Source organism: Microcaecilia unicolor, chromosome 10 (assembly GCF_901765095.1).
Source record: "Microcaecilia unicolor chromosome 10, aMicUni1.1, whole genome shotgun sequence".
In the NCBI taxonomy this organism is placed as follows: Eukaryota; Metazoa; Chordata; class Amphibia; order Gymnophiona; family Siphonopidae; genus Microcaecilia; species Microcaecilia unicolor.
In genome coordinates, this window is record NC_044040.1 from 149,017,599 (window position 1) to 149,041,505 (window position 23,907).

A 23,907-nucleotide genomic window follows, 5' to 3' on the forward strand; every position below is an offset into this window, starting at 1 on the left:
TCAAAGAGGAGATATATATATATATATATATATATATATATATATATATATATATATATATATATATATATATATATCCATTTTACAATAGGGGATAAGAACTTAAGAACATAAGCGTTGCCATACTTGGACAGACTGAAGATCCATCAAGCCCAGTATCCTGTTTCCAACCGTGGCCAATCCAGGTCACAAATACCTGGCAAGATCCCAGAGCAGTAAAGCAGATTTTATGCTGCTTATCCTAGAAAAAGCAGTGGATTTTCCCAAGTCCATCTTAATAATGATTTATAGACTTTTCTTTTAGGAAATTATCCAAACTTGTTTTTAAACCCTACTAAGCTAACTGCTTTTATCACATTCTCTGCCAACAAATTTCAGTTTAATTGCATGTTGAGTGAAGATATACATAAGATTTCCTCATTAGCATTTACACTTGCTCTGAGGCACCTGTGTCAGCTACCTGCTTATTTGGACCTGAGCAGTTTTTAAGTGGGGTGTCACGTGATCATACTTGTGTACTTTTTAAAATGAACTTAATGTCCATGTTCTGAACAAGTTGCAGGCATTGAAGATCCTTTATACAGGGAATTACAGTAATCCATTTGACTAATCACTAGAAGGAATACCAGAATATTGAGTGCTGGAGGATGAAGTAGGAATTGTATAGAGCAAATTAGTCAAAGTTTGTAAAAAGAGTTCTGTACTACCATTGAAACCTGCAATCTGACAGTTAGTTCATTATCAATAGTTACACCAAGAATTTTTGTGGTGTCAACCAGAGGTATTGCGGTATCATGAAGAAGGATAGTTGCCACTAGGGGATTCTTGTCTTGATTAGAAAAAAGGAGAGTTTTGGATTTTAGGGGATTTAGGATAAGTTTATTTTCTTCAAGCCAATTGGCAAGTTCTATCAATTTAGTACTGATAGTGTGGATCTCAGAAGGGTTTGAAGGGGTGCAGATGATCTATGTATCATCAGCATAGATATTCATGGCAACATCAAGGGATTGGGCTAGTATTAGTAAGGGAACAAGAAAGATGTTAGAGTGTAGGTGCTAGAATTGATCCCTGGGGGATCCCAAAGAGAATGCCCAAGAGGAGTAACTTTGGAACTGTACAGGATAGCTCCAACCCTGGAAATAAGATGCAAACCAGTTATATACAGTACCTTTTAGCCTGATCTGATGTAGTCATTGGAGTCAAGTAGAATGATTGAATAGATCAAACACTGCAGAAAAATCACTCTCCTTGCAAACCTTTGTGTTCTCTCTACCTCATTTCTTCTTATCTGCTATTCCAATGGTTCCCAAACCTGGTCCTGGAGGCAATCCCCGCCAGTCAGGTTTTCAAGATATCCACAATGAATATTCACAAAAGAGATTTGCATGTAGTGGAGGCAGTGCATGAAATCTCTCATGAATATTCATTGTGGATATCCTGAAAACCTGACTGGCTAGGGTGCCTCCAGGACCAGGTTTGGGAACCACTGTGCTATACGTTTTCTATATGTTATATTTTCTCTCTTTTATATTTATATCTCTGTTCCATGTAGCTTCTTTCAGGGGTCCTTTTACAAAGGCTCACTAGCATTTTTAGCAAGCTCTAAAAATAAGTGTGCACTAAATGCTAGAGATGCCCGTATATTCCTATGGGCGTCTCTAGCATTTAGCGTGCACTAAAAATGGTAGTGTGCCTTTGTAAAAGACCCCCTCAATCTCTGTTCATTGTTAGGTTGTAGCTCATGTCTTGTCATTGAAGTTCAAGGCAAATTGCATTGAAAGCTTTATTTCTTCTCCTCTACGTCCTCCTTTTTCTTTCTTTCTCTTGCACAAACTAGACAACAATTCAATCATTTTTGCACATTGAGTGTGTTAACCCCGGGATTCCTATATATTGTGCCTTGATTTCCGCGTGGAAATAGAAGCGTATTCCATAGCAATGCACATAACTTAATTAGCTAACAAGCTAATCAACACTGATAATTGGATGTTAAGCAATTATCAGCACTAATTGGCATTAATTAGAATTTACGCACACTGCTTGCTAAGCGTATTCTGTATCAGGATGCGTGTAAATTCTAAGTTGCATAGCTGAAAAGCAGGCATGGTTATGGGAGTGGAATGTGCAGGTCGTGGGCTTTTGTTCAATCTATGTGCATTGTTATAGAATACACTCGCTCCACGCCTAATTTCCACTAGGTTTTAGTTGGTGTAATTGATCGTGACTAAATTTAGTTGCGCGGAGCAGCACTCAGCGTATTGTATAACATGCACCTAAATTAACACATACTTTATAGAATATGCTTTGATTTTCATGCAGAAATCGAAGCGTGATATATAGAATCTAGTCCTAAGTGCTGAACACACTTTAGTGAAAGGGTCCCTTATTGTATATGTCTGTGTCTGTAGGAACAAAATGGACCTGTACTGTTTTTGCACCCATGTATGTATGTACTTGTAATTCCTGTTTCTTAACAAAGCTGAACTACAAGTCCATGCATGCAATGTGTGTAAAACCAGGACTGGCTCAGCCTGTCCATAAAGACATGAAGTTATATAACATGAGCCTTAATTAACAGTAACTTTCATACTGGTGGTTAGATGTCATAAGCCACTGTGGGAGCAGCCTCTGTGAGGGCTATTTTAGTTTAGTTTAGTCAGTAGTTATTTTGTAAGTTACTTGCCTAAGTGGGAGTCCCAACCATGTATAAGCCCTCCTTGCAAATACATGCTATGTAAGTTAAGTGTGTATGTGCAGAATAGAGCTTAGATGGAATTTTGGCATGATTGCACATATGTGTGTATATATGTAATGAGTACACAAAAGTTACTCCTATTATATAGAATTGCCCCCTTAATTCTGGGCAACACAGTGCTCTATTGATCAGTATTATTCCCTATCACAAGGTCAATATACTTCTATTTATATATTCACCCAAACCCTTTGGGGTCTTTTTCATTTTCTCACTTGAATTCCGTGCCTTTGTGTCCTTGTACAGTTTCATATATAGCAAAGTTTATCTTCTTCATTTCCTTAGTTGGAGGAGTGAGGGAGACAACATTGTATTATCCAATGAAAATCTCTGCCATCTTGAGTGTGTCCAGAAGTGTAGGCATACAATTGGATTAATGCTCTTCTTCAAATCAGCAGTTAATTGAGATTTAATAAGATGGATATTGTAGATTATCTAATAAGGATTGATTGTTTAAAGACACTGAGGTTTAACTAGGGTCCAAGAGAGAAAGCTAGTTGTCATCTAATTAACTGAACATAGAAAAGCTTAAGGAGAAATTCAGTCCATCTAGATTAGAAAGTCACTGTTATTTCAATGTTGGTAAACTAATAATGCAATTGGAAAAAAACTGTGAGTTAAAATCTTTAAAAATAAAAGTGTGATTATGGACTTTCATTTGGGAAGATTTAATCCTGTCAATGACTCCTGTTAACCCTAGAAAACGATTGTTGCCTTATCAGCAGTTCTTTTACGTTTTTTAAAATTTACACACAAATCCCCAAATCCTACAAATGGTGCCTAAAGTTAGGTGCGCAATTGTGCATGCCCAGTTATAGAATAGGATCAGTTTCATGCACAACATAGGGATCCTTTTACAAAGGCACGCTTAAAAATGGCTTGCGGTAGTGTAGGCGTGGGTTTTGGGCGCGTGCCAATCCATTTTTTTAGCGTGCCTGAAAAAAGGCCTTTTTAAAAAATTTTCTGAAAATGGACGGGCGGCAAAATGATTAATTGTCGCGTATCCATTTTGGATCTGAGATCTTACCGCCACCCATTGACCTAGAAGTTAAGACTTGCACGGTAACCAGGTGGTAATGACCTGCGCGCGCCAAATGCCACTTGTCACATGTCTGTTATATGAGCCCAAAAATCAAAAATATTTTTCAGATGCGCATATCGGACGCATGCCAAAAATGAAATTACTGCAAAAGCCACGCGGTAGTCTGGCGGTAACTCCATTTTGGCACACGGGCATGCGTAGATGCTTACGCGGTTTAGTAAAAGGACCCTGTAATTAGCTAATTGGTGCTAAATTGGCAAATAATTGGAGATAAGTACTAATAATTGGTGTGACAAGCATTAATTAGTTGCTGCATGCAAAAGATTTATGCTCCTATTCCGTATGCTGAGTGCCTAATTTCTATACCCAAATTCTGTATATGGCGTCTTAAGTTTGCGCACAACTTAGTTAACAAGCCAATCAGCACTGATAATTGGTACTTAACCTATTAGCGGCACTAATTGGCTTTCATTAGAATTTATGCGCACAACTTTCTAGGCGTATTCTATAATGCTGGGAAATGAGGGCTGTTTTTATTGGGGCAGTAAATGACCGTGTGCTGAAATTAAAAGTAGTATGTGGCAATTTACTGCATAAGGGAAAGGGAAATGGGACTTGATATGCTGCCTTTCTGAGGTTTATTTGCAACTACATTCAAAGTGGTTTACATATATTCAGGTACTTATTTTGTACCAGGGGCAATGGAGGGTTAAGTGACTTTGTCCAGAGTCACAAGGAGCTGTAGTGGGAATTGAACTCAGTTCCCCAGGATCAAAGTCCACTGCACTAACCACTAGGCTACTCCTCCACCCTTACCACCACCCCATTGACCTAGTGGTAAGGGCTCACACGTTACTCACACAGTAATCATGCAGCGCACGCCATTGTGGCCGTGCAGCTGATTACCACTGGAGCCCATTAAGTAATTATTTTGGGTGCTAATCTGGGATCCGCGTCCAATTTTGGGTAGGGAGTAATTCTGTATGGATGGCACAAACTGGGAACTCCCCCCTTGGTAGAAAATAGAAAATTATTTTCTACATCGGGAAACAGCATGGGCCAACTTCAAAATTACTGCCGAGTACCCGCACTATCCCAGCGGTAGTGTCGATTTCGCGCATTCTACCCACATGTTAGCCCTACCACTGCTTAGTATAAGGGCCCCTTTATGCACTAAAGTTAACCAGGCACCGTTCTGAATATTGGCTGGCGCCCAGTTAATTTCTGGGTAGCTGCTGATATCCAGAGATATTCAATGCGGAAGCTGCGCATGCCCTGGCATTGAATATCCGGGGTCAGATCAGTCCACAGCTGTGAGTGGCTTCAACACCACATCCATGGACTGAATATCGGGCAGCTTCTTTTCAAATGGAGGTGTCCATGACAAAATCTATCATGGATCAGCAGTTATTTTCTGATGATAGTAGTGGAAATTGTCACGAACTGTAGCATTTTAAAGAAAACTGTCCCCCTATTTTGTTTGCAGGTAAATTATGTACAATGAAGAATCTACACGTTCATGAGCCAAAAATGTAGAAAGTCCACTCATTCTTAATGGTTTCCTCTTACATGAATGGCTGTGTAGACTCTGTTGTGCCCTTCATGAGAACTTTCAAGGGAGAGGGAGAAGGAAAGAAGAGAATTATCTACTGAATTTATAACTGCTTAAAATGAGGCTCACGGAGTTAAATCGATTCTTTCTGCATGCTTACAATTTCATGTTCTCTTCCAGATGACTACAAGTCGGAGTTGAGAGAGCAGCTGCCATTGATTGCAGGGTCTGCAGCAGCTGGGGTGGTCTTTATTGTTTCATTAGTTGCTATTTCCATTGTTTGCAGCAGGTAAGCACTTTTTTTTTTTCTTTTGATTTTTTGCATCTGTCTCATAGTTTTCCAAGTTACAGGAGAGGACAAATGATGCCAGGAATAAATATTGACACTGTATATAGTTGCTGCCTTATTCTGAATTAGGGCCTATCTACTAATCTGTCGTGGCTGTTTAATGAGGTTTTCAACATGCTCTAACAGCATGGAACTGCTTTAACAGTTAATGGTATGGCATTAATTGCAATGTTAAATACCTAATAGAGAAATTTGTATGGGGGGGGCACGATATGGATCGGGAATACATAGGCAAATGCAGAAGTCTCTCAGTTTATACAGAAACTGTTACCATATATTAAGTACTAACTAACCCCCCTGTTTACAAAGCCACTGTGGGCTTGTCGACATTAGTGCACCGGCAGCCACTAGTGCGGTTTTGTAAACGGGTATAAGGGTCTGCATCTGGAAAATGTTAATTTATGTGTATTTTTGGTGCCTAAAGGGTGCTTTTACAAAGCAGCAGTAGGGCTAATGCATGGGTGGAACACGCCAAATTGGCCCTTCCACCAGGATAGCACGGACACCCGTCAGTAATTCCGAAGTTGGTGCGTGCTGGTTCCTGAGGTAAAAAATAGTTTTCTGTTTTCTACCATGGGGGGTTCCCGGCGGTAATCAGCAGCGCACCCACATTAGAGCATGCTGCATGATTACTGTACGAGTAGCATGTGAGCCCTTACCGTTAGGTAGGTGGCAGTAAGAGCTCAGGCAGTGAGTAGTCACGTGCTACCTTTCATTTTAATGCACAGCCATTTACTGCCCCATTGAAAAATGCCTTTTTTCCCAGCTGCAGTAGAAAATGCCCCAGCATGTGCCAAAAACACGCACCCACACTAACACAGGCCATTTTTTACTGCAGCTGAATAAAAGAACCCCTAAATGTTGGTGCCATCCATATAGAATCCCTCCTTACCCAAAACTGGACGCGGATCCCAGATTGGCACCCAAAATAATTATTTAATGGGCTCCAGTGATTTAAGTTTTGGAGCTAACAAGCACTTAATTGACGCTAATTATGATTTGGGTGCCGATCTGGCTATGTGTTATTTAGTAACATGCAACGGAGAGGGGCAAAGTACACAGCTTAAATAGTCCAGAAAAAAGCAAAAAGGACTCTCAAGAATGGAACCAATACACTTTATTAATGATCCGATACGGGCCGTGTTTCAGCATAAACCAATGCCTACCTCAGGGGTCAATCAGCCAATCAATATTATTCCATAAAGTTGTTGCTCACAATTCATTGATTCAGCACAATGGAAATCTGTTCCAAAAACCAGTCCTTAGTGCAATGCAGGATGTCTAGAGTGTACACCCTACAAAGAGTACACACTCTTTCTGAAGAGTGTGCCCTGTTAATGACATGATAAAACACCAAAGGCCCCTTTTACTAAGCCGTGTGCCAAATTGAAGCTACCGCCTGGTTACCGTGTGGTCCTTGTTGGTAATTCCAATTTTGGCACATGTCTGCTACGCACGTCCGAAAAATATATTTTTATTTTCTGATGCGCATAGCGGACATGCACCAAGTGGCATCTGATGCGCGTAGTTCATTACTGCCCAAATTCTTTACCGCTAAGTCTATGGCTGGCGGTAAGGTCTCAGACCCAAAATGGATGCATGGCAATTTTGCCACACGTTCATTTTCGGCACAAAAAAAAGACATTTTTTGCAGGCACGCTGAAAAATGGATCTGCGTGTACCCATAACCTGCGCCTACACTACCGCAAGCCATTTTCGCGTGCCTTTGTAAAAGGACCCACCAATTTTTTTTTTGCTCATTTTCATTTGTTAACGACATGAAATAACATGGGATGTATCGTTTCAAACAAATGCACATCTCTACTACTAAGATGGCAGATAATGTGCTATTAATGGATGAGAGTGCTCAGTATTCTGTGTTGACTCCATGGTTGTCTTTGCCTAAACCATAGAAACACCCTCAACAGTTGACATAGAATTTTGGCACCTAATACACCTTAATTATTCCTGTTAACATGGGTTGGGTGCAAAACTTTATGAAAGTGAGTAAATAAGCCCCCTGTTTCCCCATGTTTTCTGTGAGTATGTAAAGAATCTCAGCAACAATTTAATCATTTATATTTGAAGTATCTTTTCTCTCTTGAATAGGAAAAGAGCCTACAGCAAAGAGGCTGTGTACAGTGATAAGTTACAGCACTACAGCACTGGCCGAGGTGAGGAGGGTTCTTGATGTAAAATGTCATTAAAGTGCATAAACAAATGAAATCTGGCTAGATCTGGTGCTCTGCTTTATGAAGTGGCAGACAATCCCATTTTCACATTTCATGATAGGGAAGCCAAGATTACATATTTCAACATTCTTCGTGAAAGGGATTAACAGGAGTGTCCAAAATACCTACCAATATTGATGGCTTCATCTCATTGGCACCTTACAGAACATGTATGAGTAGCTTGTCCCCTCTGGTCTCAGACTGATAAGCCAATAAGCCTTCCAGGCTTATTTTCAAAAGAGAAGGGTGCCCATCTTTCGACAAAAATCAGGAGATAGGCGTCCTTCTCCCAGGGTCGCCCAAATCAGCGTAATCGAAAACTGATTTTGGGCATCCTCAACTGCTTTCTGTTGCGGGGACGACCAAAGGTCACGGGGGCATGTCGGAAGCATAGCGAAGGCGGGGCTGGGGCGTGCTTAACACATGGGCATCCTCGGCCGATAATGGAAAAAATAAGGGCGTCCATGACGAACACTTGGCTGACTTTACTTGGTCCTCTTTTTTAATGACCAAGCCACAAAAATGTGCCCTAAATGACCAGATGACCACCGGAGGGAATTGGGGATGACCTTCCCTTACTCCCCCAGTCGTCACTAACCCCCTCCAACCCTAAAAATAATGTTAAAATACTTTTGCCAGCCTCAAATATCATACCCAGCTTCATGACAGCAGTATGCAGGTCCCTGGAGCAGTTTTAGTGGGTGCAGTGCACTTCAGGCAGGCGGACCCAGGCCCATCCCCCCCTACCTGTTATACTTGTGTTGGTAAATGTGAGCCCTTCAAAACCCACTACAAACCCAGTGTACCCACATCTAGGTGCCCCCCTTCATCCCTAAGGGCTATGGTAGTGGTGTACAGTTGTGGGGAGTGGGTTTTGGTGGGCTCAGCACACAAGGTAAGGGAGCTAAGCACCTGGGAGCTTTTTCTGAAGTCCACTGCAGTGCCCCCTAGGGTACCTGGTTGGTGTCCTGGCATGTGAGGGGGACCAGTGCACTACGAATGCTGGCTCCTCCCATGACCAAATGACTTGGATTTGGTCGTTTTTGAGATGGGCGTCCTCGGCTTCCATTATCGCCGAAAATCAGGGACGACCATCTCTAGGGGCACCCATCTCTAAGGTCAACCTAAATGTTGAGATTTGGGACCGTATTATTGAAAAGAAAGATGGCTGCCCATCTTGTTTTGTTAATACGGGTTTCCCCGCCCCTTCGCGGGGACGTCCTGCAAGGACGTCCTCAGGAAAACTTGGGTGCCCCGTTCGATTATGCCCCTTTTTGGCTGACCAGAATATTAAAAGTACACTACTATGCTCATATACAGTGCATCTTTCCTATCAATGAGTTTACCTTTGCCTTGAAAAGAGATCAGATATGGAGTATCCAGAAAGGCCAATAAGAACATAAGAATTGCCACACTAGGACAGACCAAAGATCCATCAAGCCCGGTATCCTGTTTTCAACAGTGGCCAATTCAGGTCACAAGTACTTGGCAAGATCCTAAAAGAGTAAAACAGATTTATGCTGCTTATCCTAGAAATACCTTAGCTATACTATTTAATCACTGTCCCATGCAACCCATATCCCCCATATATCTACCCTAGTTACATTGTTACTCATATTTCTATGTAATGTTTTTCACTTTGTTACACTGTAAGCCACATTGACACAAACCTTGTTTGGATAATGTGGGGTATAAGAACTAATAAATTAAATAAAATGAAATAAGCAGTGGATTTTTCAAGTCCATCTTAATAATAGCTTATGGACTTTTCTTTGAGGAACTTGTCCAAACCTTTTTAAAACCCTGCTAAGCTAACTGCTTTTACCACATTTTCTGGCAATGAGTACCAGGCTGTATCCATTTACATATCTGAAAAAGTTGGGACCGCTATATATGTGGTCCTACTTGCCCAGATAGTTATCTGGGCGCTGGCACTGAATATTGACATTGCCTGGATAACTTCTGGCTCTGCTCCAGGATCACCCCAGCACTAATCAGACAGTGCCACAGTAGTCAGACATGATGTTCGGTAGCAAAAGAGAGGGTTCAAAAGTACACAAACAGCCAAAAAAGAAACACAAATGGGCCTTCGAGACTGGAAGAATAGATAGTTCTTTAATTAATAGACCTGACACAGGCCGTGTTTCGGCGTAATTGTACCTACCTAAGGGGACAAACAAGAAAACAACATTAAAATACAATATAAACAAATGGAACGTAAAATACATCAGAATATTGCACAAGTAACAGGATGCGCTGGTATCCATGCAAGTAAAAACAAAATTGTTACATAGAGGATGAGTGTTCTATACTACAATAACGCACAGGAAAAAATATCCAAAATATCAACAGAAATGCAATGAACATACACTAAACATGAAAATAAATCTTAAGCACTAAAAATGTAATTTGTGAAGTTACAAGTACATGAAATAATTAAGGAACAATAATAATTTACAATGTTACTAAATAAAACTCTGCATAAGAACTTCTGTATGTGTTACATAATGTGTGAGAGTTGATATAAATAACATGCATATGTGTATTAAAGGTGACCACAACTAAATATGTGTGTTAAAATCTGCCTGTCTTACCAAACATGAATAAGTGCTCTTTCCAAAAGCATAGAAAATGCAACAAGATCCTTCTAGCAGCACTGCTGTAAGCAGCATGGGGTGAAAAAAGTAGAAATAAAACAAAATACATTTAAATGAAAGAATGTGTGCCCATTGCACCATGGCGTAGAAGCCACTACAATGCTGTATATCTTACATCCAATCATAGTCGTCAAGCCAATGTTACATATAAAACAGCTGATCACGTGAATAGAGGACAATCTAATCTTAACAGTCACCGCATACTTCCAAAACAGAGCTTACCTAGCAGGATGAAAAAACTCTAAAAGCACCACAGCGCATATTACTACTACTACAACTTATCATTTCTATAGCGCTACTAGACGTATGCAGCGCTGTACACTTGAACATGAAGAGACAGTCCCTGCTCGACAGAGCTTACAATCTAATTAGGACAGACAAACAGGACAAACAAGAGATAAGGGAATATTAAAGTCAGGATGATAAAATAAGGGTTCTGAACAAGTGAACAAGGGTAAGGAGTCAAAAGCAGCATCAAAAAGGTGGGCTTTTAGCTTATATAGCATATATTATGGGTGTCTGCTCCGATGCAGGAAATTAATCCAAACTGCAATATTCTGATGTATTTTACTTTCCATTTGTTCTCTTCTTAGGCATTGCAATTATGATATTTAGCTGCTCTATCCAATTAAATGATGTTTAATATCATTCATGTCAGGACCCGGTCAGTGGAGGGTTAACCGGGCAGGAGCTGCTCTTACGTGGTTAACTCCCACTAAAATATTGACCCCCAACCATAGTAATCTGAAGTTTCCACAGTAGCTTTCGCAAGGTCCGCCAAGAGACTTAGCCGGGCCCGGGGCAGGGCTGCTGCTGCTGCCACTTCCCCGGATCGCTGCCCCCCCCCCAGATCATTGCCACTGCCGCCCCTCCAACCAGGATCGCCACAGCCGCAGCTGAGATACCTTGAGGCTGGTGGGGATTCTGAGGCCTCTCCAGCAGAAGAATCCAGCACTGCTGTTCACTCCATGCATACCCTGCCACTGCGGCTGCTTTTTTCTCTTCTCATGCATGCTCAGTTTCAAAACCAGGCATGTGCCTGAGGGGAAAAGCAGCCACTCGGCATGGTGGTAGAGGCGTGCGAAGAACAGAGCTGGAGGGGGCCCCGGCGACGGAGTTCTGTCTTCTGCTCCTGTCGGGATGCGATCACTCGAGGCCCATCAGGAGCAGGGGAGAGAGAGAGACCCTGGCACCAGGCCCCCCTTGGAGGCCAGGCCCGGGGAATTTTTACCCCCCCCCCCCCCCCCCCCCGCCCCCCTCTCGGCAGCCCTGGCTTTCCCTAAAAAGTACAAAATGAAACTGTCTATTTGATAGTGTAATACCAGTCGATGCAATTGATCAAAAGGGAAGCAAATGAAAATTAATTGTTAAAAATCAATTAACTCGTGCAGCTAACATGGAGTACAGGAGTATTCTACTGCAGGGGTGCTCAGTGTCAGTCCTCAAGGTCACAACCCAGTCAGGTTTTCAGGATTTCCCCAATTGGCTAAGATCCTTTCAAATGCCTTTAGAAATCTAGCTACAACTTCATAAATGGTGATAATGTTATTTATGAGACAGCGAAAGTGTTTGAGGAGGTATAGGTGGAGTCGCGTCACATTATTTATTACCTCAGGCATAAAGGAGGTGCTTGCAAAACACTCTGCTAATGTTTCTGTTAGCAAGGAGAATAAGAGAGAATTACAATGTTACTATTGAACACTTGAAAGGTATTAATGAGCAAACAAATCATTTTGAAAGACAGGGAAGCTTATAGAAGTAGAGGACATGAAATGAAACACAAGGAGGTAAGCTTAAAAGCAACATCAGGAAATGTGTTTTTCACTGAAAGGGTGATGGATACCTGGACCGCCCTCCCAGTGGAGATGGTTGAGACAAAAGCAATGACAGGGTTCAAAAAGGTGTGGGATAAATACAGAGAATCCCTGTCAAGCAAGAGAATGGGTTCAAAACAAAATAAACCACATAGAGAGGTGTAATCTACATGGAGAGGCAGGTACCAATCTTAAGTACAGACAATGCGTAGGTAACCAGAATGTTATGCACAGAGCAGCAGGAATGATTCTAGCCAAGTGCTGGCAGACTAGATTCTCAAAGATTTTATGTTTGTTAACGATTTTAGAATACCACTTTATCTACATTGCCATCAAGGCAGTTTGCAGATTAAAACAACATAAAATTCCCTCAGTATAAAACCAAATAGAACAGATAACACAAGATACTATCACATATAGAGCTACATAAAAGACACCAGTCTGTTCTCTCCACGGTTAGCGCTCACGCCTAGAGGGACCTATCCCCCCGTAGCATAAGGGAAGGCCAAAGTAAAAAGGTAAGGACCCCTTTTACTAAGCTGCATAGGTGCCTACATGTGCCCAACATGCGCCAGATTGGAGTTACCGCCCAGTTACCATGTGGCCCTTGTGGTAATTTCAATTTTGTCACGCGACTGCTACGTGTATCTGAAAAATATTTTTTATTTTCTGGTGCGTGTAGCAGACGCGTGCCAAGTGGCATCTGACGCACATAGGTCATTACCGCCCAAATTCTTTACCGCTAGGTCTATGGCTGGCAGTAAGGTCTCAGACCCAAAATGGGTGCATGGCAATTTTGATTTTGCCGCACGTCCATTTTCGGGAAAAAAGAGGGGTTTTTTTACAGGTGCGCTGAAAAATGATTCTGCGCACGCCCAAAACCCACGCCTACACTATCACAAGCCATTTTTCAGCCTGCCTTTGTAAAAGGACCCCTAAGTTTCCAAGCCTTCTCTGAATCTAAGGTTAAGATTCTTTTGCTGGTAAGACAGAAGGTAGAGAGTTCAAAAGAAAGGGTGCAATACAGAAGAAGGCAGAGTGCTGGGTAGATTCAAGACAAGAACAGTAAACCTGAGGTAAAGCTAAGGGGTGCTCAGTGGAGGAGTGAAATGAGCAAGTTGGGGGGGGGGGGTAAGGAGTGAAGATAAATAGAAGGGAGAGTCACTTCAAAGAACTTTAAAGGAGAGGGTGGGGATCTTATGTCAGATCAAATTATCTGACATAGTCTTTTGTTCCTGGACTGTACTGGTCTTTATCTGCCAGCTGTTACTGTGTTACTATTAAATCTGATTACCATGTGAAAGCATTTCAGAAAGCTTTGTGAGGGCTTGTTTGCATTGAGAACTATGGATAAAACAAGAGATAAGCCATTAAGCTTAGAGATATTTTGCTTGGAGTAGTGAAGTTCAGGAGTCATCCATGGATGAAGCTGGTGTCTGCCATTTCAACACACATTGTAAAGGCGATTTGATAACTGGGTGCCTGCAGTTATGCAGTTCCTTATGGCCTAGATTCTATTTATGGTGCCCAAAAAATCCACGCAGTAAAAAAATATGCCTAGGCGTATTCTCTACAGTACGCCTAAATTTTATAGAATAGGCTTAAATTTCCACATAGTATATAGAACATGCCAAATTTAGTTATGTCCATTTAGACCATATTTTACTTGGCCTAAATCCTGACACCTAAATTAGGCCCAGAGCAGGTGTATTCTATAATAATGCGCAAAGATTTTCAAAACACCCATGACCTACCCATTCCACGCCCATAACCTTGCCCCCTTTTCAACTATACGACTTGGAATTTGTGCACATCATGTTACAGAATATACTTAGCTAGTTGTGCATATAAATCTTAATGCCAATTAGTGCTGATAATTGCTTGTTAACATCCAATAAACAGCGCTGATTAGCTAGTTAACCAATTTATGCACTATTCCACGTGGAAATTAAGATTCGATATATATAGAATTTGGGGAAATGTATGTAAATGCAGGAAAAAGCACCACTTATGTGTGCACAAGCCCTAAATACTATTCTATAAGGGCACACATAAGTATCATAGTGCATGAATGTAAGGGGGTGTACATGTGAGTGGAGAATGGGCAGGACATGGGCAGTTTCCTACTTATGCACACAACTTAGACACGCCCATTTAAGCCTTCAATAGACCTGGCGTAAGTGAACCTGCTTTAGGTGCCCTGAGATGAGCTTAGAATCTATAAAGCAATCCGGGCACCTAGATGTTATTTTAGAATAGCTACTCCATGTGCTACGTTGGGATGCTCAAACAGTTTTAGAATTGCCCTCGTTATATGAAGGTTGGATAAGTTTGTACCAAACAGCCCACCGTAGCAGAAGAACACCAAAATCCCACGAGAAGTACAGGAGATAGAGGACAATGGGAGATGGACTGTGGCTTCCAAATGACAAACCAAGAGGACTTCAAAAGTTCAAAAACCAAAGGTGTTTTTCAAGACCACTTTTTTCATATTCTTTTGGTATTCATTCTATTATTTGGACCATCAGATGTTTTGCTCATAAAATAGAGACTCCTGAAGCAGGCCCGTTGACCGAAACACAGTACTGTGTCAAGTCTTATGTTTTTGAACTTTGAAGTCCTTTTGGTTTGTCCTTTGGAAGCCATAGTCCATCTCCCCCTGTCCTCTATATCTTGTACTTCTCATTGGTAAACACTGATAGCACTAATAGTATTGACTATTCAGATTAATAGGGTTCTTTTTTGTTGCCCTGGCCCAAGTGTTTGCTTTACTATATGAGGATCAGAAATTTTAGTTTGAAACCCAGTTCTTTGGAGTTCTGAAGTTTATATTCCTCTGGAGTTCTACATTTATGGGGAATTTTATATATGGTGACTAAAGTCGTGTGCGCAATTTTGTTAGTGCAGCCAAATTGCGAGTGCAGCTTAATTAATTAACAAGCAAATAGCAAGCAATTATCGGCACTACTTAGAATTTATTTGCACAGCTTTCTAAGTGTATTCTGTAAAGTGGTGCATGTAAATTCTAATGCATGGTTCTCAAAAGGGAGTATGGCCATGGGCGAGGCATGGGCAGGGTGTGGGCGTTCCTAAAAATTACACGCATTGTTATAAAATATGAACCGATCCGCACCTAAGTTAGGAATGGGCATTTATACTAGGTTTTAGTTGGCATAAATGGCTGTGCTTAAATTTTAGTCGTGGGGATGGCGCTATGTGTATTCTATAAGCGTCACCTAACTTTAGGTAAGGTTTATAGAATAGCAGTATGTGTGTTTTTTTCCTGCACCAATTTTTTCAACATATATAGAATTCCCCTCATAATTGCTAAAATGCAAGAAGTGTGATGTGGGACTGAATTTGAATTTTCTATTGTTAGAACTGGATAGAAAGTTAACCAGTTTAGCCTCAGGCTTTTAAGAGAGACAAAAGTAGTGTTCATTGAGGGGCCCTTTTTCAAAGCTGCTGGAGGACTAACGCACAGGTAGCATAAGACATAAGACATAAGCATCGCCACACTGGGACAGACCAAAGGTCCATCTAGCCTAGCACCCTGTCTCCGACAGTGGCCCATCCAAGTCACAATCACCTGCCAAGATCCACGGAGCAAAGCATTTTGTACTGCTTGTCCCAGGAATAGTGGATTTTTCCCAATGTCCATTTAATAATCGGCTCTACTGCCAGTGTAGCACATATGCCGGGCAGTAATTCCAGACTTGGCATGCGCCAAATCCCGCGTTAGAAAATATGTTTCTATTTTCTACCATGGGGGTCATTCCCAGTGGTAATTGGCAGCGTGGCCACATTGGCACACGCTGCATGGTTGCCACATGGGTAGCACATGAGTCTGTACCGCTAGGTCAGTGGCTGACGGTAAAGGCTCAGGCCGTAAATAGGCACACGCTAGTTTTAATTTTTGCGCACGCCCATTTCCTGCCCCATTAGAAAAATGGTTGTTTTAGCGTGGGTTTGTAAAAGGACCCCCTAGTTATCAGACCATCAGTGAGCATTTCAGGTAGCACTTCAGGGAGTGGCTTGCTATGCAGGACCTGTATTCACTATCAGCAGGGCTAGTGCAAGACAGCTAGGCTTCCTAGGTAAACATGTTTGTGTGTCTGGCATATAGTAGGTTGCAGCAGCAGATTCCTTTTAATGATATATTGAGACAGAAAAAGATGTCACCACAAGTGAATTTCAGACAAAGGGTCTTTACTGTAGTGACGCTACTTTCCCTGTCTCAAAGGGCCCATAAAACATACCGCTGGCTTTTTTTCCCACTTTAGGGTACAGCTAGACATTAATATTTCCAGGCTGCTGTCACCTTGTGTACTGTTAACTTCAGGCACTCCTTTTAAAAACGCTTTTTATGTTCTGTTAGATCACAAGGGATACAACTCAGGTAAATTTCCCTTTCATGTAAGAACTACCTAAAAAACTGTTTATTGAACCATGGCTTCTGTCAATTCCAAATTACTTAATTTTTCTTTTCAAGTACGAACTTCTTAAAATAACAATCGAGTCAATATTCAGCCAGTGCAGTCGGCTGCCACGTAGTTAAATTGAAACCAGTGCTATCTCTGTATGACTTTTGAAGTGTACTTCAGAGTATGGTTTCAGTGCGGCTGGATTACTGCAATGCATTATACGTTGGCATGTCTACATCAAGTGTGAAGGCATTGCAAGTAATCCAGAATGCGTCTTATCGAGTCCTAGTAGGAATATTAAAATTTTCTCTTATATCTCCAGTGCTTAAGCAATTGCACTGGTTACCGGTGCTAGAAAGAATACAATTTAAGGTATTGATGATTGTATACCAGGCATTGTATGGTGATGCTGTGTATTAGGTTTTTTCTAGTGAAAAAGACCCCACAACAGCCAGGCCCCCTCCAACCAGTCACAGAATCTATGACAAGGCAGAATTGGTGTGTAGAGCTTGAGCTCTTTCATTAAAATTTGGGGACCATGGGTCAATTTTAGCAGACAATGGAACAGGTGCCGGTACTCAGTACCCCCAAGTACCCCCCTCAAAAAAAGCCCTGGTATTATCTGGTGAGTCTTACTTATCTATCAGCCAAAATGGGTATTAAGATCAGAGGCTGCCATGTGACTGTCAACAGATGAGGTAGTGCGTTTACATTATGCTGACACATGAGCTACTGCTTTTGCCTCAGCAGGAATTTCATTATTCAGTTCTCTTCCTGTACAGCTTTGCCTTTGTGATAGTGCAGTGCAGTTTTAAAAATGATTGAAGACTAGGCTTTTTGTGGCCACATTTTTCTGAACACTTTGTTGATGTTCTGAGGAATTTGTGGTATGTACTGTTTTTGTGCTATGTATTGGATTGTGAATGTATTATTGTGGTCTACAAATTTTTAAATAAATAAATAATAAATCTGGACATGCAATGCCGATATCCAGAGAGTGGCTGGTAGTGATACTGAATATCCAGATGTAATGATTATCTTTGGCATTGTATAGATAACTGTACGCTCAAGCTTTGTAAAATAAATGAAAATCCTAACACAGGCTCGCACACCCTGTGTAAATGTATTGTGGAACCCCCTCACAGTGGACAGCTATCAAGTGTGAAGTGCCGCCTGGAGAAGGACACTATAGCGATAGTGATAACATTGAGCAAAGTGGTTTCGAGTGACACTCTCTTGAAAGACTTGTTTGATTTGCATTCTATTTGATTTGGGTAGCTTAAGTAATTCCACTAATACTATACAGTACATTGACAGAAGTTATAGTGGGCACATATAGTGGACAGCAAGCTACACAGTGAAATTATAACACACAGGTAGTAGTGATTGGTTATTTAACACACAGGTAGCAGTGGAGTTTTTTTGAAGCTACATGATGGCACGCCGAGCTCAAGCCTTATAGTCTGCTGAGTTGGACTGGCTGGGCGGCGACTCTGAGGCTTTTTTTTCTCCACGTTTATAATCTTTGATTAAGCTGTCCACTGTGAGGGGGTTCCATGATACATTTACACAGGGTATGCGAGCCTGTGTTAGGATCTTCATTGTATAGATAACGACAATATTCAACTCAATATTTGGATTGCAAACTGTATAAACCCCCTTGTTTAGTAAACCGTGCTAGCGACTGCCACGCGGCAATGCCGACACAGCCCATTCAGAGTGAATGGGCAGTGTGGGGATTAGCTCACATCAGCCACTAGTGAGGCTTAGTAAACAGGGGGGGGGAAATTTGGACAACCATGTTGCTGTCCTGATTTTACCTGACTAGTTATCTGGTTAGCAGACTAAATGTCACCACTAGCTTGAATAACTCTGATAACTATCGTCACGCTGCCCACAGACCACTGGATAGAGCTAGAACAATCTGCAATGGTTTTCAATGGCATTATCCAGATATTGCCACTGAAAATTAGGAGGTGGCCACAGTCAGCGGCACTTGCCCTGATATTTATTTATTTATTTATTTTGTTATTTAGCCTGCCCTCTGAATTAAGCCCAGGGTAGGTTACATATAGAAACGTACAAAATCAATTACACAAACCAGCTTATTTTCGAAAGAGAAAAACGCTCATATTTTGACCCATATCGGGAGATGGGCACCTTTCTCTCATAGGCGCCCAAATCGGTATAATCAAAAGCTGATTTTGGGCGCCTCCAACTGCAGTCTGTCGCGGGAACGGACAAAGTTGATGGGGGCATGTTGGAGGCATGGTGAAGGCGGGACTGGGGCGTGTTTATCGGCCAAGGAGAGATGGGCGCGCTCGGCCGATAATGGAAAAAAGAAGGGCGCCAGAAGCGAGAATTTGGGTCAGTTTTTTGGACCCTTTTTTTTCACAAACAAATCCCCCAAAAGTGCCCCAACTGCCCAGATGACCACTGGAGGGAATCGGGGATGACCTCCCCTGATTCCCTCAGTGGTCACTAACCCCCTCCCACCAAAAAAAAAGAACTTTAAAAACTTTTTTTTCCAGCTTGTATGCCAGCCTCAAATGAAATACCCAGCTCCATCACAGCAGTATTCAGGTCCCTGGAGCAGTTGTTAGTAGGTGCAGTGGACTTCAGGCAGGTGGACCCAGGCCCATCCCCCCTCTACCTGTTACACTTGTGCTGCTAAATGGGAGCGCCCCAAACTGCCCCCAAAACCCACTGTACCCACATCTAGGTGCCCCCTTCAGCCATAAGTGCTATGGTAATGGTGTAGAGTTGTGGGCAGTGGGTTTTGGGGGGGATTTGGGGGGGGTCAGCACCCAAGGTAAGGGAGCTATGGACTTGGGAGGTATTTAACTTTTTTTTTTTTAATTGTTACAAGTGCCCCCTAGGGTGCCCGGTTGGTGTCCTGGCATGTGAGGGGGACCAGTGCACTACAAATCCTGGCCCCTTCCACGGCCAAACGCCTTGGATTTGTTCGTTTTTGAGCTGGGCGACTTCGGTTTCCATTATCGCTGAAAACTGATACCGCCCAGCTCAAATCCGCCCAAATGCGATGCATTTGCCCGGCACAAACCGTATTATCGAAACAAAAGATGGACGCCCATCTTTTTCGAATATATGGTCTGGCCCGCCCCTTCGTGTACCCGTCCTCGGAGATAGGCACCCATGGAGATGGGTGTTCGCATTCGATTATGCCCCTCCACATAAACTAATAACAACATGAAACTATAAAAACCCACAGCACATAAAATAATCGTTAACAGCTTCAAAATAAAATAAACCTAAGTACAGAATGAAATGTAGTTAGAGTACAGTTTTGATGGCCTTCCTAAATTCCCAATAAATCATCCACAGATCTGCAAAAAAAAGGAAACTTATTCGAAAGATAAACAAGTGAATAGGAGTAGGCACGGAAACATACTCGTTTAAGGTGGCAAGATTTAACTGATGGAAGGACAAAAAGCCTTTCTCCTTGGGAATGCAATGGGTAGTTATGAATGTATTTAGATACCTTCATCAAAAGTAGCCTGGAGCCATCTCATTAAAATTTTTAAAAGCAAGAACCAAAAATTTAAATTTATATCGTTTTACAGCTGGTAACCAGTGCAAGGCAGTAAGGATTGGTGTGATATAATCATAAAGTCCTGAATTTGTCAAAAGCTGGGCAGCTGCATTCTGCACCTGCTATAATCGCTTTAAGCTCTTCGATGGTAAACGCTGAAGCAGAGCATTACAATAATCAATCCGTGATAAAATATAGGCATACAATAACTTTAACAAATCAGACTAATCTAGTATCTTTCGTTGTTATCTTTGAAGAACTCTGTTGGCTACAGCGGGCTATATATGATGTAACTGTAACTTAGAAAAGTAACAACAAATTTTTCTAAGTTGACGTAAATAGAAAAAACAAGTACTAACAATACGAGAGAAGTGGCTGTCAAAAGTCAAACTAGAATGCAAATCTACTCCTAAACTGCCGACTTGAAGGTACTGTTACCCATATAAGTAGCTTTGATTGTCAGACCTTAAGTAAGAGCTTCCTAAAAAGAATACGAGGCTGATATTCAGACCATGGGAGGCAGACCGACTAACCCCCGCGGTCAGCGGTGAGGCCGGGATATTCTATGATGGGCTGTTTCTAGTGACCAACATTGAAAATCCAGTTTATTTTTGGCTAGTTTAAACTTAAACAGCCAAGCCAATATTCAGTGCTGGCTGGTTAAGTTTATAGCAGCTGGCGATGAGTTGAATATTTGTGGCTAGCTGGCTATATCATGCTGGCCATGACTATTCAATGGGAGATAGCCAATCTCCCACTAAATATTCACAGATAGCTGGTTAAGTGCTATTTATCCAGCTAGCAACCGTTCCTACCCTGTTAAATAGCGCTGAATATCAGGGAGTATGAGGTCAATATTCAAAAGCACTTACCCAGATAACAGCACCTCTGGGGGTCCTTTTACTAAGGTGCGCTGAAAAATGGGCTGGGCTAGTGTAGGCACGTTTTAGGCGCATGCAGATGCATTTTTCAGCTTGTCTGTAAAAAAAAAAGGCCTCTCTTAAATTTTTGCCAAAAATGGATGTGCGGCAAAATAAAAATTGGTGTACGTCCATTTTGAGTCTGAAACCTTACCTCCAGCCATTTACTTAGCGGTAAAGTCTCTCACGTTAACCATGCGGCAATCACCTACGCACGTCATGTCAGAGTTACCTCCTGATTTTCACCGCATGCCAGAATATAAAATATATTTTCTGGCGCGCGTAGCGGGCGCGTATCAAAAATGAAATTACTGCATGGGCCACGCGGTAGCCGGGCAGTAACTCCAAATTGACATGCATTGGGCGCATGTAGGCACCTACATGGCTCAGTAAAAGGGCCTCTGGTGTCAGGATAAATGCTGCTGACAGGATATTCAGAAGCACTTTCGGGACAGTACCTCTGAGTAATCTTGTGGATCACCTTTACATTATCCTCATTCTACAACAGGTCGCTTACATTTAAGCACCATTTGAGTGTTTAAAATTATAGAACACGCTAAAATGGCTTACCGCTGGTTTCTGTATAGGTCGCCTAAAGTTGGACATGCAAATTTGCGAATGGATCTCAGATCTGTGTGTAAACTAATTAGCTTATTAACCTCTCTGTTTACTAAACCATGCTATTGGCTGCTGTGCGCTAATGCTGACATAGCCCCTTCACTTTAAATGGGCTGTATTGGCATTGCCGTGTGGCTTAGTAAACAGGAGGTAAGTGATAGTTATTGATGTTAACAAGCACTTAATTGGCAGTAATTAGGATTTAAAAAAGGATCTGCCCTACACCCAGTTCTTTAACATACATGCCTAAATTTCATAGCCTCCAACTCCAAAGGGGGTGTGGCCATATGAGGGGCAGGTCAGGGGCTTTCCCAGAAATTTGGCCCAGTGTTATAGAATACTTGCATTTGCACACCTAACTGCCATCAGTTGAACGCAAGCAAATGTAAATGCCTGTGCCCAAAGTTAGGTATGAAATGCATGTATTCTGTAAAGGTCATTCCGCGCAGAGTGCCCTTTACAGAATACTAGCTTAGTGCAGATCATCCAGACACCTAACTTTGGACATTATTTATTGAATTTCCCTCTTACCCTCAGATTCTATATAGTGCGCCTAGAGATCTCCACCAAAATCAGCACAAATTGTATAACAATGCACTTAACATAACAAGCTTAACAAGCTAATGAGCGCTGATAACAGCATTTATTTATTTACATTTTGCTCACACCTTTTTCAGTAGTAGCTGATGGTGAGTTACATTCAGGTACTCTGGATATTTCTCTGTCCCAGGAGGGCTCATAATCAAAGTTTGTACCTGAGGCAATGGAGGGTTAAGTGACTTGCCCAAGATCACGAGGAGCAGCAGTGGGATTTGAAAGTTAGCAAGTAATAATGAATATTAATTGGCACTGATTAAAATTTAGGTGCACAACTCGCTAAGCTATTCTGTAACGATCTGCGCTGAACTTCTAACACTCGCAGGCAAATAGGGGTGTGGTTATGGGCGGGGAAATGGGCATTTCGTGGGTGTTTCAAAATTTACATGCCTAGTTATAGAATATGGCCTAGTGCGCCTAAATCTGCACACAGGGGTTTACACCAGGTTTTCGTTGGTGTAAATGGATGTGTGTAGATTTAGGCACTGAAATATAAAATAATCATATTTTATAATTGGTGCCTAAATCTAGGCACCAATTATAGAATACGCTTAGTTGGAACTGATTTAGTGCTGATTTTTTTAAGGTGCCATATATAGAATCTCCCCCTTAGTGTGTAATTGCAAGAGGGCATTCACAGGGATGGGGCATGAGTGTGTGATGGGCATGGTCAGTATTTACATAGGCAGCTTACCTAAGGCCATATGTTAAGTGCATAAATGCTGTATTCAACTATGTCCATCTATGACAGCCATAGATTTACATTTAGGCGCTCCAATGCTGATGTACACTAGAATTCTCTAAGAATATTTATGCATGTAAGTGTTCTTACAGAATAGGCCAAAATTATAGTGACCTTTCATAGAATTGCTTCCCATGCAGCACTATCCCCCGGATTCTATATAAGGCACCTGAAAATCTGCACGCAAACCGAAGCATATTCTATAACAATGCACATAACTTAATTGGTTAAATAGCTAATCAGCACTGATAATTGGATGTTAATAAGCAAGTATCAGCACTAATTGGCATTAATTGAGATTTATACGCACAACTCGCTAAGCGTATTCTATAATGTGGTGCGCCTAATTTCTAAGTCACATAGTTGGAAAGGGGGCATGGCCATGGGCAGGGCGTGGACATTTCTAAAATCTATGCGCATTGATATAGAATACACCCAATCTGCGTCTAATTTAGGTGTTGGGTTTTACACCAAGTGAAACGTGGCCTAAATGGAAGTGACCAAATTTGGGGGGAGGGGGGTTGTTTACTAAAGCTTAGCTTGAGTTATCCACAGCAGGTCCTATAGGAATAAAATGGGTCCTGCTGCAGATAACTCGAGCTAAGCTTTAGTAAACAGGGAGGTTAGGCATGTGGAGAGCCACTCAGCATATTTTA

The 23,907-nt window shown here is 41.7% G+C and overlaps 1 protein-coding gene across 1 annotated transcript in view; it reads left to right on the forward strand.

Moving 5' to 3' along the window:
- The window catches only part of LOC115478342 (ephrin type-B receptor 1-like), a 421,749-nt gene that overhangs the window by 314,413 nt on the left and 83,429 nt on the right, over positions 1-23,907 (forward strand). The window contains 2 exon segments of the mRNA XM_030215646.1: positions 5,527-5,635; positions 7,805-7,869. Coding sequence (XP_030071506.1) covers positions 5,527-5,635; positions 7,805-7,869 — 174 coding nt within the window.